Source organism: Cervus elaphus, chromosome 12, assembly GCF_910594005.1.
Source record: "Cervus elaphus chromosome 12, mCerEla1.1, whole genome shotgun sequence".
Classification (NCBI taxonomy): Eukaryota; Metazoa; Chordata; class Mammalia; order Artiodactyla; family Cervidae; genus Cervus; species Cervus elaphus.
In genome coordinates, this window is record NC_057826.1 from 90,329,361 (window position 1) to 90,346,503 (window position 17,143).

At 38.1% G+C, this 17,143-nt stretch overlaps 1 protein-coding gene across 5 annotated transcripts in view; it reads right to left on the reverse strand.

The window, feature by feature from the left end:
* Nucleotides 1-17,143, reverse strand: part of SCAMP1 (secretory carrier membrane protein 1) — a 150,190-nt gene that overhangs the window by 20,344 nt on the left and 112,703 nt on the right. For 3 of the 5 annotated variants that reach the window (XM_043919970.1, XM_043919967.1, XM_043919971.1), the window contains 2 exons: nucleotides 7,010-7,160; nucleotides 335-433 (listed from right to left, as the gene is read on the reverse strand). In XM_043919970.1, the coding sequence (XP_043775905.1) occupies nucleotides 372-433; nucleotides 7,010-7,160 (213 nt within the window). In that variant the 3' untranslated portion in view covers nucleotides 335-371. Of the gene's footprint in view, nucleotides 1-334; nucleotides 434-4,329; nucleotides 7,161-17,143 lie in introns of those variants that run through there. The other 2 variants (XM_043919969.1, XM_043919968.1) reach the window with 2 other exon arrangements.

The window sequence follows — 17,143 nt, forward strand, 5'->3', positions numbered from 1 at the left end:
TATTCAATATCCTGGGATAAACCATATGGAAAAGGAGTATTTTTTTTAAATGTATATATGTGTATAACTGAGTCACTTTGCTGCATAGCATAAACACAAAATTGTACTTTTCAACTATGCTTCCATAAAAAAAATTATAAATAATCTCTCATCCAGAATAAGCAGCCATTATGATTACATAAGGGGCCTATTTTCTTCATAGCTAATATGACAATTAAATAAGGATTTGTTTTCAACCTAAGTTTCTCCAAACACACACACACACACACACACAAATGCCAAAGACCACTGAAGAAGTCAGCACCGCTGTGAAAAGCAGGCAGCAGGTACTTACCCACATGTTGTGGAGGTAGGCCTTGGTCTGGAGATTTTCAAAAATACACGCTGTACTTTTTTTCTTGATTACTGAATTGTTTTCTAGAGTCCATTGTCCCTAAAGGATGGATATGAATTACTGGAAATGTGGAAAATGGAAAAGAGAAAACTGGAAAAAGGTGGCACTGGGTGATGGAAGCAACCCCACGCTTGGCAAGAGTCAGGGGCCCTGCGCCTGGCTGCCTCTCCCCTGCCCACCACCACCACTCACTGAGTGACTGGGGTAGTTTCCTATTCCTCTATAAAACAGGGCCCAGAAACAGAAATTCCAGCATAGGCTTGGTGTGAGGGTTAAGTAACCGACTTATGTGAAGCATTTAGGATAGTTTCTGATATATAGAAAGTCCCCAGTAGTATGTTGTTTTTAGAAAAAAGTTAAAAGAATCTTCTGTGCAGACTAATATCATTTAGAGTCGATCTTAAAAACGAAGTGTTGTCCTAAAAATTGTGAAGAATAAACATGACCTGTTGTTAAACCCAATCTAGTTTTTACCTAGAGAGGCTCAATGGCTTGGCTACCTTGGCCAGCAATTTTTTTCCATCCTGTCCTAGTCATCTTTGGCTTAGGGCTTTCAGCAAGTGGAAGATTCCTCTGTAGATACAAGATACATGATCACTCCTATTTATAAACAAGGAGTATCAGCTGAGCCCATCATCTGTGGGAAACCAGAATGCTCAGAAAACCTTCCAATTATTTGTTAAATCCTATTGATGGAAAAGCCTTCTTAGAAAAGGAACATCCAATCATGGCACAGTGTAAATGAAGACGGAGATGGAGGCATAAATTGATACAATTTTCTGGAGAGCAATTTGGCAATGCACATCAAAGATCATAAAAATCTACACTTAGCTTTGACCAAGCATATTGTCCTAAGGCAAGAACACAAGCTTGGGTCCCCAATTTAGCAATAATATATTCCTTGGTAAGTTATTTATAATTAAAAAAAAAAACTGAAATTCAGAACCTAAAAGAGTAACAGGATTTGAAAGATAACATGTGACACATACATATAAAGGTATCTATACAGCCGCTGTTACAGAAGTAATTCATCATACGAAAAATTCAACATATTTATATCAGAATTGGAAAAAAAGATTACAAACCATCGTGTAAGTTAAAATTCTCTAGTAAAAAAGTCATAGGAAATCGACTCAAGATAGCTCAGGGAGAAAAGGATAAGAGTATTACTTGGAGAATGTAATACCCAGCCAGCAGAATAGGGGTGCGCAGTCAGGCCTCACAGAGGCAACAGAAAGCTGGGAAGACCTTGGCTGTGTCCCTCACCCTACCTCTTTTGCATGTCTGCTTTATTCTCCACTTCCATCACACGTCAGTTTTCTAGTTACTCTTTTGAAGTCTTGGCAGAATATGGTTATCCACATGGCCCAACTCTGAAACAGTATAATTCTAGACAAATCTACTTTCAGAGTAAAAATTTAATGAGCCATGTATGAGTCCACTATGGCCAGGTGACATCCAGTGCCACTGTGGTCTTCAGGGGTCCAAAGAAACGGGGTTTGTGAGAGCTAGACAGACATCCTTAAGAGACCAATTACAAGGCTGTAGAGTTCTTAATATTAGAGAGAAAAGTGGTCTTCCTAGAAAATTAACGGAAAGAAATGAACCAAATATTAACAGTAGCTATTTGTGGGTATAAAATCATGAGCCACTGTAACTCCTTTTGCTGTAAATATTTTTTTAAATTCATATGAAATGTAATCTTAATTTTATAAATAAGTTAATTTTAAAAGCTTAACTAGCAGGTCATTATGATATAATACCAAGTGAGGGAAAAACAGGACAAAAATTCCCATTATTTATATCCCTTAACTGTATAAAATATGTATGTATACAAAAAGAATGGAAAAAATACAATAAACATTAACAGTGGTATCTCTAGATGATAAAAATTACATATTGTTTTTCTCACTTATTTTCCATATTCTCAGTAGTCCTCCAACAGATACCTATTTCCTTCATACTAGAAAAACATCAGTTGGAGGGAGGCGTATGCCCAGTGGGCTCAGTTTTTGTATAGGAGACAATAATGTTGTAGGAACTTCTGTAACCACCAGAAAAAAAAGTTATTCAGGGCATTTTCTTCCTAGCTCTCAAACACCTGAATAATATTATAAACTGTCATGGTAACAACATCTCATGACCATGATTTATCTCGAGAATTACTGGCCCACAAAATTTTTAGAGTTCTGCAGGAATTCTAGGACAGGAATTCTAAGATTAAAGCTAAGTACTATAAAACAAAGAGTTAAATAAAATGTGCATGCTATGGTTCTACAAATTCAACTGTTTAAATGTACAGAAGGTAACAGTCAACATATGAAACACTATAAGGCAGAAGAGGATTAATGACTTTCTCTCTCCAGTAAAGATAAAATGGGTTTCAGTGGCAGAAGAATTTTAACTACACCATCAGCCATGCCAACTCCAGAAAGTTATGAGCTGAAAAATAAATCAAGCTTTATTACTGGATAATCTTGAAATTTAACACTCACTGCACTGTTACATGCTGGCTCCTATGTCCCTTGCCATTTGAAAACATAAACAGTGGTGATGAAAATTCTCTAAGTTGAAGGCTTTGTCTTATCAAAACCACAGTTAAACTGTAAATATGAAGCCCACAAGAAGGGTAAGAACACGAGAGGGGAGCCTTCCCCTATTTTGCTTCTAATCAAGGATATCTACTGTATTCATCTAGGATAGATTAGTGGCAACATCTGGCTGGCTTGGAAATTTTCTACAGATTCCTTTCTACCTTTCTATAGACTGTGATAAATCTTAAAGTTTAAAAATACCCATCCTTACAAAAAGCATACTGTTGTATAAAATGTACCCTAAAACTCTAGTAGAAATATTTCACTTTCCATATTTAACCACTGAGTTACAACCTTTTAGTTTAATAAACAAGAATTAGAAACAATTCTAGTGTTTTAAAACATACAATTCTATTCTAAATAAATTTATACTATGGTACTTGAAAAATCTATCAAAGTACAGATTTTTAAATATCCTCAATTATTTTTACATTAACCGCTTTTATTTCACCTATAAAATTCTTAATCACAAGGAATCAGTAAATTCCTTTAAACATTTAACTTAAGGAAAAAATGGAAGAAGATACAGTGAAATGGTGAGTGACAGCACAGTAATTCTAATAAGGGAAAATTGCACAAAAAATGTAACAGATTCTGTATGTAAACAGTTAATGTAGATTTTTACCAATAAAAATGCAAAATTAGGTGCTAATGCAGTGTTTTCAGAAAAAGATAAAGCAATAACTATAAAAAGCATTATGTACTACAAATGATTTACAGAAACAACTAAAATATAATTAAACATAAACTCCCTCTAAAATGCAAACCATACATTATATCAACATGATTTACAAAAGGCCTATATCCAATGAAAATCCAAAGTCACTTTTAGGTTAACACCCAGAAAACTCAAAATGCTGTTCCTATTTTAATTTAACATGAATTTCTCAAATAAGATTCACCATGAGCACTTTTTTAGACTATGTTTTTTATGTCCTCTTTAGATAACCAAATGAAAAATCTAGCAATACACAAACTGGTACTTTCATCAGTACATAAAACAGCAGCAGGTAGTGAGGTTAGGAAACAGAAAACAGGTTCAATCGAATCGATACAACACTAGTATAGAGGCATCCATGTTAACCCACAAGCAAGGTCTGGACCACAAAACAGGTTTTCTGTTTTTGAATTTAGCTTCTAGTCTGTGTATTTTGACCTTAAAGCAGTCAAACTATTTAACTAGTGAATCTCATGTTCCACTACCTACAAAAGTCTAAAGCAACAGAAAAACTGTCATGTCGTTTTTAAAAATCAAATGTGGTATTTCTATATACATTGACCCTCTGTATAATTACTGCCTCTGAAGTACTAATACAGTATTTAAAATTACACAAACAAACATCCAGTAAACAGCATTTTATTTTATGACACTCTGTGTTAATACAATAAATATACAAAACTTCCAAACCACTGAAAACATGCAACATTAGAGGGACAGATGGAGGGCATTTATATAGAACCATGACAATCACCATAATGGCAGCGCAATATTACTCGTTGACAAAATATACAAACATCCTTAGATAAATAATCCAAGTTCCAAATTAAAAACCACTGAGCAATGATTTTCCAGTGTTCAAACTTTTGTTTGAAATAAAATAGCCAAAACAATACTACAAACTGAAAACTGACGTGGTTCCTTACAATGTGAAGACCATTTCATGATTGTGATACTGGGTAATGCTAATATTAAATATAAAACACTAACAAATGCCAATCTTTTACTGAGTGCAAATGTGACTATTTACTAATAATTGTTAAGAGAATAGAGATTATAAGAATTAAAAACCCCTCTACTTTATCAAACTGTTAAGCAATGCCATCATTTTAATGCACATTTATGTTTTTAAAAAACATTTTTCTCTTTATTAAGCTTGTATTAACCCAAATAACTGGAATTTAAAACAACACTTCTGCCATCCAAACAAAAAAAGGTACTGTTGGTTGTAATTATTCTTTGCTACTTAGCAATAGAGGATTTCTACAGAACAGAGAGAAGCATTCATAATTCTTGAAGAAAAGTACTGATATCTCAGTATTCTTCAAAAGTCTCTATGATAAAGTTTTCATCTGTAGTTTAAGGAGAAACAAAAGGAACTTGAAAGATAATGACAGACATAAGTGCTTTTGTTGTATTTTGTGGTTAATGTTTTGAATATTTGTAAAATCCACACTCAACAAAGCATACTGATGAAACATTTTTCAGTAAGATTATAGGCTCTAAAAAACTTGAATGGGCTTATTTGGTTGAGAAAGTAGGTAGAGATTATCACTGATCAGAAATATTCATAAAAACAGCTTTAAATTCATACTCTGAATCCTATTTTCATCAGAATAAAAGAAATATCTTCCAAGTATATTACTTCAACAAAGTCCCAAATAAATCAACGTAAACACCATCTGGATGAATCTGAGTTATATCTAGCATCACACAAAGCTTCTTTCATAAATAGGAGAATTTACCATCCTACCCCTAGGATGAAACTCATTTTAACTCCAAATTTGGGAGGAAGAATAAAAATGATTTAACCATTTACACCCAACTGATTTTTAAGTATCAATTAATATAATCCAACAGACTACCCTTCCTTAAAATCAAATTGAATAAAACATACTCATTATTCTGCAATCTGAGGTTTGCTAACGACTTCCAAAACAACAGTATCATGACTTTACAAGTGTCTTTGAGGCATTTAATCAGTTATTTAAAATGATTCAAAGTTTCAATCCAAGTATACTATAAGAATGAAGTCCTGTGCTGCATGGTAACAATTTAACATGATTATGTCCGTAATTAATGCATTCAATTATATCTGTATTTTCTCACTTGGTTCAAGTTAAATGTTTTATTTTTTCTATTGCTACAGATTTTAGTGTGTTCAGTGAGTCTCAAAAATTCAAAGACTGAGGTGCATTAGGGATTCAAGTATAGTGAAGTACCAGGGTCTTTTTATTTTTAATTCCAACTGGACATGAGAGGCTAAAAGAAAAATATCTTAAATACTGTTATGTTCTTTTAGGACATGGAGTTAGGCTAGACTTTAACACCTCTGTTAAAAATTACACAAGCATACCCCAAAAGAGAGCTGCCAAACACAATCTCAGTTCAATTAAAAAGAGTAGCCACACGAATATACCAAAGTTTCCAAACAGTAATATTTTACTATGGCATGAATACTGAAAATTAAAAACAAAAAGGTATTATCATCACTACATCCTATTCCACCAATTATCTACTTTTTTTTGGATAATGCACTGCATATTATATTATATCCTCATATTACATCCCAGTACATTTTTATTTAAAAGAAAGTATTACAGAAAATCATTTCTATGATTCTATAAACAACTCCCCAATCCTACAACCATAAGCAGTGCATAACCCAAAATACTAATTCTTTTAAGAAACATGGTATCCATGCAAGATCAGAGATTGATTATCAAAATATCAACTACTCTAAAAAAAGAAAATAAAAAGATAAAATTTACATTATCTGCTTTGAAATGCACACAGGCTCTTCACTGGTGACTGAAATTGCTAAAAAGCAAGCCAATTTAAAAGTCCCTAAGTCTCTGATGTCCTATTTCTTTCAATATAAATAAGGAAAAGGAATGAAGCATTGCTTTCCTGCTCAAATGTGTAATTTTTATGTCTAAGATTCTTGAAAGGAGGACTGCAGCAAGTACTAAGTGCATTTTTCAGTAAGTGCCATGTTAATGTCAGTGTGGCACCACTGAAATCATCCGCTGAATATTCATCCCCCAAAAAACATGGAGAATATTTACTTTGTATGTACTATTTTTTCTGCAAGGGGCACTGAACTATTGAGAAACTGTCAGGTAAATAATAAGACGAGGAAGTTTTTCTGGTTTTAGCCCATGCACAAGATATTAGGAAATATACGTGCTGTGTGTACTGTGTGTTTGGGAAAAAAAAATTTTATAGAATATAGTAACTAGAGAAAAAGGTACAATCAAAAGGTAACAGTGCATTGTCGGAAGACTCTCTAAATTTGGTTACCCTTGAACGCATTCTGAGCTGCACTGCTTGCTGCAGTAGAAGCTGCATTTGCGGCTGCAGTCTGGACAGTTTTGTTGGACATCACACCTGTTGCAAACTCTTGTTGGGCCTTCTCAAAACTAGCACCTGTTGTGCGATACAGTCCATGTACCTAGGGAGGCACAGAAAAGTGGGAGAAGATGAGTGGTAATCTTACATGTTCATTATCAACAGCTCTCCAGCTAGTCTCAACATGACTCAGAGATACAAAGACTAGATGTGAGGCAGGCAGGATTCCTAAGATCAAGGACATCAGCCCCCACACTGGAACACAACACTGCATATAAATATTTTCTTAAAACAGACTTTTCCTTTTCATCTGCAATGCAGAAGAGATAATTATGCCTATGCCAAACCAAGAATAATTTAAAAAGCAGCTTAACCAAAAGCAAAAAGCTATGCTTTCCACTGTACCAAGTTAAGATATTTACAGCCTTACAACGACTGGTTTAAACATAACAAATCCCTTAGGATATACAGTAGAAATAGCAAATAGATTCAAGGGATTAGATCTGATAGAGTACCTGAAGAACTATAGATGGAGGTTCGTAACATTGTACGGCAGGCAATGATGAAAACCATCCCCAAGAAAAAGAAATTAAAAAGGCAAGTGGTTGTCTGAGAAGGCCTTACAAACAGCTATGAAAAGAAGAGAAGCGAAACGCAAAAGACAAAAGGAAAGGTATACACTTCCGAATGCAAAGTTCCAAAGAACAGCAAGGAGAGATAAGAAAGCCTTCCTCAGTGATCAGTGTGAAGAAATAGAGGAAAACAACAGAATGGGAAAGACTAGAGATCTCTTCAAGAAAATTAGAGATACCAAGGGAACTTTTCATGCAAAGATGGGCACAATAAAGGACAGAAATGATACTAACAAAAGCAGAAGATATTAAGAAGAGGTGGAAAGAATACACAGAAGAACTATATGAAAAAGATCTTAATGACCCAGATAACCATGATGGTGTGATCACTGACCTAGAGCCAGACATCTTGGAATGTGAAGTCAGGTGGGCCTGAGGAAGCATTACTACGAACTAAGCTAGTGGAGGTGACAGAATTCCAGTTGAGCTATTTCAAATCCTAAAAGATGATGCTGTGAAGGTGTTGCACTCAAGATGCCAGTAAATTTGGAAAACTCAGCAGTGGCCACAAGACTGGAAAAGGTCAGTTTTTATTTCAATACCAAAGAAGGGCAATGTCAAAGAATGTTCAAACTACTGCACCATTGCACTCATTTCACATGCTAGTAAGGTCATGTTCAAAATCCTTCAAGTTCAGTTCAGTTGCTCAGTCGTGTCCGACTCTTTGCAACCCCACGGACTGCAGCATACCAGGCCTCCCTGTCCATCACCAACTCCCAGAGTTTACTCAAACTCATGTCCACTGAGTCAGTGATACCATTCAACCATTTCATCCTCTGTCATCTCATTCTCCTCCCGCCTTCAATCCTTCCCAGCATCAGGGTCTTTTCCAATGAGTCAGTTCTTCGCATCACGTGGCCAAAATATTGGAGTTTCAGCTTCAGCATCAGTTCTTCCGATGAATATTCAGGACTGATCTCCTTTAGGATGGACTGGTCGGATCTCCTTGCTGTCCAAGGGACTCTCAAGAGTCTTCTCCAACACCACAGTTCAAAAGCCTCAATTCTTCGGCACTCAACTTTCTTTATAGTCCAACTCTCACTTCCATATATGACTACTGGAAAAATCACAGCTTTGACTAGACAGACCTTTGTTGGCAAAAAGCAGAGTGATCACACCATCTCTGCTTTTTAATAAGCTGTCAAGGTTGGTCATAACTTTTCTTGCAAGGAGCAAGGATCTTTTAATTTCATGGCTGCAGTCACCATCTGCAGTGAGTTTGGAGCCCCAAAAAATAAAGTCTCTCACTGTTTTCACTGTTTCCCCATCTATTTGCCATAAAGTGATGGGACCAGGTGCCATGATCTTAGTTTTCTGAATGTTGAGATTTAAGCCAGCTTTCTCGCTCTCCTCTTTCACTTTCATCAAGAGGCTCTTTAGTTCCTCTCTTCCTGCCATAAGGGTAGTGTCATCTGCATATCTAAGGTTATTGATATTTCTCCCAGCAATCTTGATTCCAGCTTGTGCTTCATCCAGTCTGGTATTTCTCATAATATATTCTGCATATAAGCTAAATAAGCAGGATGACAATATACAGACTTGACGTACTCCTTTCCAGATTTGGAACCAGTCTGTTGTTCCATGTCCAGTTCTAACTGTTGCTTCCTGACCAGCATACAGATTTCACAGGAGGCACCTCAGGTGGTCCGGTATTCCCATCTCCTGAAGAGTTTTCCACAGTTTGTTGTGATCCACACGGTCAAAGGCTTTGGCATAGTTATAAAGGAGAAGTAGATGTTTTTCTGGAATTCTAGCTTTTTCAGTGATCCAACAGATGCTGGCAATTTGATCTCTGGTTCCTCTGCCTTTTCTAAATCCAGCTTGAACATCTGGAAGTTCATGGTTCATGAACTGTTGAAGCCTGGCTTGGAGAATTTTGAGCATTACTTTGCTAGCGTGTGAGAAGAGTGCAATTGTGCACTCATCATTTGAGCATTCTTTGGGACTGCCTTTCTTAGGGACTGGAATGAAAACTGACCTTTTCCAGTCCTGTGGCCACTGCTGAGTTTTCCAAATTTACTGGCATCTTGAGTGCAACACCTTCACAGCATCATCTTTTAGGATTTGAAATAGCTCAACTGGAATTCTGTCACCTCCACTAGCTTAGTTCGTAGTAATGCTTCCTCAGGCCCACCTGACTTCACATTCCAAGATGTCTGGCTCTAGGTCAGTGATCACACCATCATGGTTATCTGGGTCATTAAGATCTTTTTCATATAGTTCTTCTGTGTATTCTTTCCACCTCTTCTTAATATCTTCTGCTTTTGTTAGTATCATTTCTGTCCTTTATTGTGCCCATCTTTGCATGAAAAGTTCCCTTGGTATCTCTAATTTTCTTGAAGAGATCTCTAGTCTTTCCCATTCTGTTGTTTTCCTCTATTTCTTCACACTGATCACTGAGGAAGGCTTTCTTATATCTCCTTGCTGTTCTTTGGAACTCTGCATTCAATGTGGTATATCTTTCTTTTTCTCCTTTGCCTTTCGCTTCTCTTCTTTTCACAGCTATTTGTAAGGCCTCCTCAGACAACCATTTGCCTTTTTACATTTCTTTTTCTTGGGAATGGTCTTGATCACTGCCTCCTGAACAATGTCACAAACTTCTGTCCATAGTTCTTCAGGCGCTCTGACTATCAGATCTAATCCCTTGAATCTATTTATCAATTCACTGTAAAGTTGTAAGGGATTTTATTTAGGTCATACCTGAATGGTCTAGTGGTTTTCCCTACTTTCTTCAATTTAAGTCTAATTTTGACAATAAGGAGTTCATGATCTGAGCCAAGTCAGCTCCCGGATTGTTTCTGCTCACTGTATAGAGCTTCTCCATCTTTGGCTGCAAAGAATAATAATCAATCTGATTTTGGTATTAACCATCTGGTGATGTCCACGTGTAGAGTCTTCTCTTGTGTTGTTGGAACAGGGTATTTGTTATGATCACTGTGATCTTGGCAAAACTCTGCTAGCCTCTGCCCTGTTTCCTTCTGTACTCTAAGGCCAAATTTGCCAATTACTCCAGGCATTTCTTGACTTCCTACTTTTGCATTCCAGTCCCCTATAATGAAAAGGACATCTTTTTGGGGTGTTAGTTCTAGAAGATCTTGTAGATCTTCATAGAACCGTTCAACTTCAGCTTCTTCGGCATTACTGGTCGGGGCATAGACTTGGATTACTTTGAATCTGAATGGTTTGCCTTGGAAACGAATCGAGATCATTCTGTCATTTTTGAGACCGCATCCAAGTACTGCATTTCAGACTCTTTTGTTGACTATGATGGTTTCTCCACTTCTTCTAAGGGATTCTTGCCCACAGTAGTAAATATACTGGTCATCTGAGTTAAATTTACCCATTCCAGTCCACTTTAGTTTGCTGATTCCTAAAATGTCTACGTTCACTCTTGCCATCTCCTGTTTGACCACTTCCAATTTGCCTTGATTCATGGACCTAACATTCCAGGTGCCTATGCGATATTGCTCTTCACAGCACTGGACTTTACTTCCATCACCACACATCCACAACTGGGTTGTGTTGTTTTTGCTTTGGCTCTGTCTCTTCATTCTTTTTGGAGTGATTTCTCCACTGATCTCCAGTTGCATATTGGGCACCTACCAACCTGTGGAGTTCACCTTTAAGTATCCTATCTTTTTGCCTTTTTATACTGTTCATGGGGTTCTGAAGGCAAGAATACTGAAGTGGTTTGCCATTCCCTTCTCCAGTGGACCACGTTTTGTCAGAACTCTCCACCATGACCTGTCCATCTTGGGTGGCCCTAAATGGCATGGCTCATAGTTTCATTGAGTTAGACAAGGCTGTTGTCCATGTGATCAGACTGGTTAGTTTTCCATGACTGTGTTTTTCAGTCTGTCTGCTATGAAATTGCATTTAGAACCAAACCCCATACTCGCCAGAGGCTGAAGGCTCAGAAGGCTCAAACATACCTTGTGTGCACCAGGACCCAGAGACCCCACAGAGACTGAGACAGAACTGTGTCTGGGTGTCTCCTGAGGAGGTATAAGTTAGCAGCGGACTGCTGCGGGGGCAGGGGCTCTGGGTGCAGTAGACCTGGGTATGGCATAAGCCCTCTTGGAGAAGGTCGCCATTAACCCACCATGGAGCCACCGGAATTTACAGAGAACTGGGGAAACAGACTCTTGGAGGGCACAAACACAACCCTGTGTGCACCAGGACCCAGGAGGAAGGAGCAGTGACCCCACGAGAGACTGACCCAGACTTTCCCGTGAGGGTCCAGGAGTCTCCGGCAGAGGCGTGGGTTGGTGGTGGCCTGCTGCGGGGTTGGCGGCACTGAGGGTAGCAGTGTGTGCCTGGGGCCTTTTGAAGGAGGTTATCTTCATTACCTCCACCATAGTTTGGCCTCAGGTCAAGTAACAGGGAAGGAACACAGCCCCTCCCTTCAACAGAAAACTGATTAAAGATTTATTGAGCATGGCCCCACCCATCAGAACAAGACCCAGTTTCCCTCTCAGTCAGTCACTCCCATCAGGAAGCTTCCATAAGCCTCTGATCCTTCTCCATCAGAGGGCAGACAGACTGAAAACCACAATCACAGAAAACTAATCAATCCTTCAAGTTAGGCTTCAACAGTACATGAACTGAAAACTTCCAGATGTACAAGCTGGATTTAGAAAAGGCAGAGGAACCAGAGATCAAATTGCCAACATTTGTTGGATAATAGAAAAAGCAAGAGAATTCCAGAAAAACATCTACTTCTGCTTTATTGACTACAGTAAAGCCTTTGACTGTATGGAATGCAACAAACTGTGAAAAATTCTTTGAGAGATTGGAATACCAGATGACCTTACCTGCCTCCTGAGAAAACTAAATGCAGATCAAGAAGCAACAGTTAAAACCAAACATGGAACAACAGACTGGTTCAAAATTAGGAAATAAGTGTGTCAAGGCTGTATATTGTAAGCCCATTTATTTAACTTATATGCAGAGTACATCATGCAAAATGCCGGGCTGGATGAATCACAAGCTGAAATCAAGATTGTCAGGAGAAATATCAATAACCTCAGACATGCGGATGACACCACTCTTATGGCAGAAACTGAAGAGGAACTAAAGAGTCTCTTAATGAGAATGAAAGAGGAGAGTGAAAATGCTGGCTTAAAATTCAACATTCAAAAAACTAAGATCATGGCATCCAGTTCCATCACTTCATGGCAAATAGATGGGGAAACAATGGAAACAGTGACAGACTATACTTTCTTGGGCTCCAAAATCCCTGTGGACTGTGACTGTAGTCATAAAATTCAAAGATGCTTGCTCCTTGGAAGCAAAGTTAAGACAAACCTAGATAAAAAGCAGAGACATTACTTCTCCAGCAAAGGTATATACAGTCAAAGCTATGGTTTTTCCAGTAGTCATGTACATATGTGCAAGTTGGACCATAAAGAAGGCTAAGCACAGAAGAATTGATGCTTTTGAACTGTGGTGTTGGAGAAGACTCTTGAGAGTCCCCTGGACAGCAAGGAGATCCAACCAGTCCATCCTAAAGGAGATCAGTCCTGAATATTCACTGGAAAGACTAATGCTGAAGCTGAAGCTTCAATACTTTGGCCACATGATGCAAAGAACTGACTCACTGAAAAAGACCCTGATGCTGGGAAAGACTGAAGGTGGGAGGAGAAGGGGACAACAGAGGATGAGATGGTTGGACGGCATCACTGACTCAATGGACATGAGTTTGAGCTAACTCCAGGAGATAGGGAAGGACAAGGAAGTCTGGCATGCTGCGGTCCATGAGGTCACAAAGAGTCAGATAGGACTGAGCAACTGAACAACAAAAAATATAACAAGAGACATTCTGACTTAAATACATTAACTTACTACCCTAGACAATGCCAAGAAAATAATACCTTACCTATTTCTATGTTGGCTACATATACACCACTGACCCTATATATCAAATTGTATCATTTTATCATTTAATGTACCACGCAATGTGTATATCCTTAAAGATACTTCTGCTATTCACTCTGTACACTATTTAACATTTTGTGTATAGTCAGGTCTTAAAGGATTTAAGAAGAAATACTGAGAACTATCTGTCCATACTGATTCATCACTCAAATCTTACATTCTTACAAGCAGGGTTCAAAAATACTCTATTAGCATCTCTTTCTAAGATGCATAAACTATGAAGCACATCAATTCATAACATCAGCCACTCAATCTAATACAAATTTGAGAAAGGAAATAACAACATATTAAGACAAATATTTATTTATGACATGCCTACAAAGTTGGGGGGAAGAAAGATGAGACAGAAAAGTGAACTTGTAATTACAATGCCTTGTAATTAAGACCTAAATTAGAAGCCTGACTAGAATGTCATCAAAGCAGGTTTGGAGGATGGGGGCAATGCACCCAAGTCAGCCCCTTCTCCAAGCTCAAATACACAGGAACTGGTAATTGTGGATAAGTGCAGAGTGAGGGAAAGAAGGAGTCAAATACTTTCAAGTTAAGCTTAGATACTGAGAAATCATTTCAACAGAATAGAGAGGATAGGTTGTTTTAGTAGGGGGAGCAGACACTGAGTTCTAAGCATTCATCCATTGCACAAATGTTTATTGAATACCTACCATAAGACTGCCATGGCAGACAGGTGAAAAGTTGGTTGGAAGCTAGACAGAAATGGACTGGAGACAGGGACTTGGAAACCAATGGCACATAAATGGTACCCACAACTCTGACATCATCTAACTGTGCATGATGAGAACACATAAAGCAGAAACAAAAGAAAATCAAGTACCAAAGCCTGTTAAGGCACCTATATTTAAGACATACTCATAACAAGAAGAAATGATTAACAGAGGAATGAGAAAAACCAGGGATCTTTTCACAGATGCCAAGGGAAGAAAGCAGTCAGGGAATGAAGAGCTGTTAGGAGAATAAAGGGGTAAAAGCCCCCAGTTCTTCTGATACAGTAGTGGAAGCAAATGCCATATTACTATGGATCAAATTACTAAAAGGTCAGGGATAAAAAGCACTGACAAATACCTACATGGTTGAATCTTAAAATTCTTTTAGTACCAAGGCAGTATCATAAATATGGCACTATTTTTATTCCTTTCCAAACCAAGTTTTTTTATAAAAAATAAATGTACAGCTAAATTACTACACCTATGTTCAAGAAATTTATCTCATGAGTACATATAATTACATACTATAAATTAAATGTATTACAGAAATCTAATAAACCTTTTTTACTTATCTGTCTTTCCACTTTCCCTTGCCCACCCCCCCTCAATTTATGGGCATGTAATTAACAAACATTTGCTCTAACTTGTTTATTCCTTTTTCAAATTTATATTAAATTGAGCGGCTGATATTATATCCTAGTGGACTTTATGGTTTAATTACTTAAAATGTAACTAAAGCCCCACAGAGCAGAGAGGGAAAACAGAGGTAGGAATAACACATGTCTCAATGATCTCTATCTGTACAGACCCAGAGAGCCACCTAGAGGGAAAGCAGTACCTATGTATCAGTGCACAATGCTCAAGCACTGCATTAAGTCCACGATATCCATGTGAAAGCAGTGATTCTTCATTTCAGTGTCCCATCAAGGTGATGGGCTACTTACACGGTTCAACATCTCAAAAAGCTTACCATTTCCCTGTTATGGTTCAGTGATACCTATTAATAATATACTCCTTAAGAAATCAGGAATACAGTTTTAAGATAAGGCAATGTAATTAAAAACAAAAACTGAACACCTGAAATACTTGCTATTTCTCCTGCTTGAGAACTGCACTAACCTACATATTTAGTCCTAGGAGTACCACAGAAAAGACACTAGATTTTATATCTACTGATTCCACTTCTTTCTACAGGGCTGGACACCACTCAAAACCTCAAGTTTACTTCTATTACAACAAAGAATACTTCCTATCTCTCAGAGTTTTCCTGAGGATCAAAGGAGAACATGGTAGACTAGTAAAACTCAAAATAAACTTTAAAATGTCTGCCAAAGTGTCACATTCATGCTAAGTCACTTCAGTCGTGTCCGACTCTTTTTGACCCTATGGACTGTAGCCTGCCAAGCTCCTCTCTCTGTTCATGGGATTCTCTGGAGTGGGTTGCCATGCCCTCCTCCAGGGGATCTTCCCGACCCAGGGATCAAACTCGTGTCTCTTACGTCTCCTGCATTGGCAGGTGTGTTCTTTACCACTAGTGCCGCCTGGGAAGTCCAGCATGTGAGACACAACTCCAGAAAGAATTCTGCATCCTTCATTTATCTTCAAAAATATCTTAGTGTACAATGTGGTTGAATGACACACAAACTATTATATACTGTGCAAATTTTAAAAATCATAGTACTTTATTTAAACAAAACAATCCACATGTATTATTTCCATTAAAGCTTCTGGAACACCATGTCAAGAAACTATCTTCTTAGGTGGCAGAGAAGGAAAATGCTGAGCTCGTCTTCTCCCACAGGCGAACCCAACTTAGAGCTACTTACAGACCAACTATTAATGAGAAATACCTGAAGACTAGCAGAAAAGATCTACTAAAACTAAAGATATAAAGAAGGAAGCAAATGAAGATGGGTAATAGAGGCACAGATGCAATACGGTCAAGACCTAAAACCCTGGGTGGGTGACCTGTAAATGGGAGGATAATTAGAATCACAGAGATTCTCCCTGAGAAGTGAGGTGGTCAAGTCCCACACTGGGTTCCTGAACAGGGAAGGTAAGCCCCCAGAACATGTGGCTTTGGGGGCCAGTAAGCCGTGCTTTCTGAAGGGCCAGAGGGCTGGAGGAAACAGAGTTGTTGTTGTTGTTTTCAGTCATTAAGTCGTGTCCGACTCTTTGCACCCCCATGGACTGCAGCACACCAGACTTCCCTGTCCTTCACTATCCTATCTTCTGGAATTTGCTCAAATTCAGGTCCACCAAATCACTGATGTTATCTAACTATCTCATCCTCTGCCACTCCCTTCTTCTTTTGCCTTCAATCTTTCCAAGCATCAGGGTCTTTTCAAATGAGTCAGCTCTTTGCATCAGGTGGCCAAGGTACTGGAGCTTCAGCTTCAGGATCAGTCATTCCAATGAATATGCAGGGTTGATTTCCTTTAGGATTGATTGGTTTCCTCTCCTGGCTGTCCAAGGGACTCTCAAGAGTCTTCTCCAGCACCACAATTTGAAAGCATCAATTCTTCGGTGCGTAGCCTTCTTTATGGCCCAACTCTCACATGTATACATGACTACTGGAAAAACTTTGACTAAACGGACCTTTGTCAGCAAAGTAATGTCTCTGCTTTTTAATAAGCTGTCTAGGTTGGTCATAGATTTTCTTCGAAGGAGTAAGCGTCTAAATTTCACAGCTGAAGTCACCATCTGCAGTGATTTGGGAGTTTAAGAAAACAAAATCTGTTACACCTTTCACTTTTCCCCCTTCTATTTGCCATGAAGTGATGGGACTGGATGCC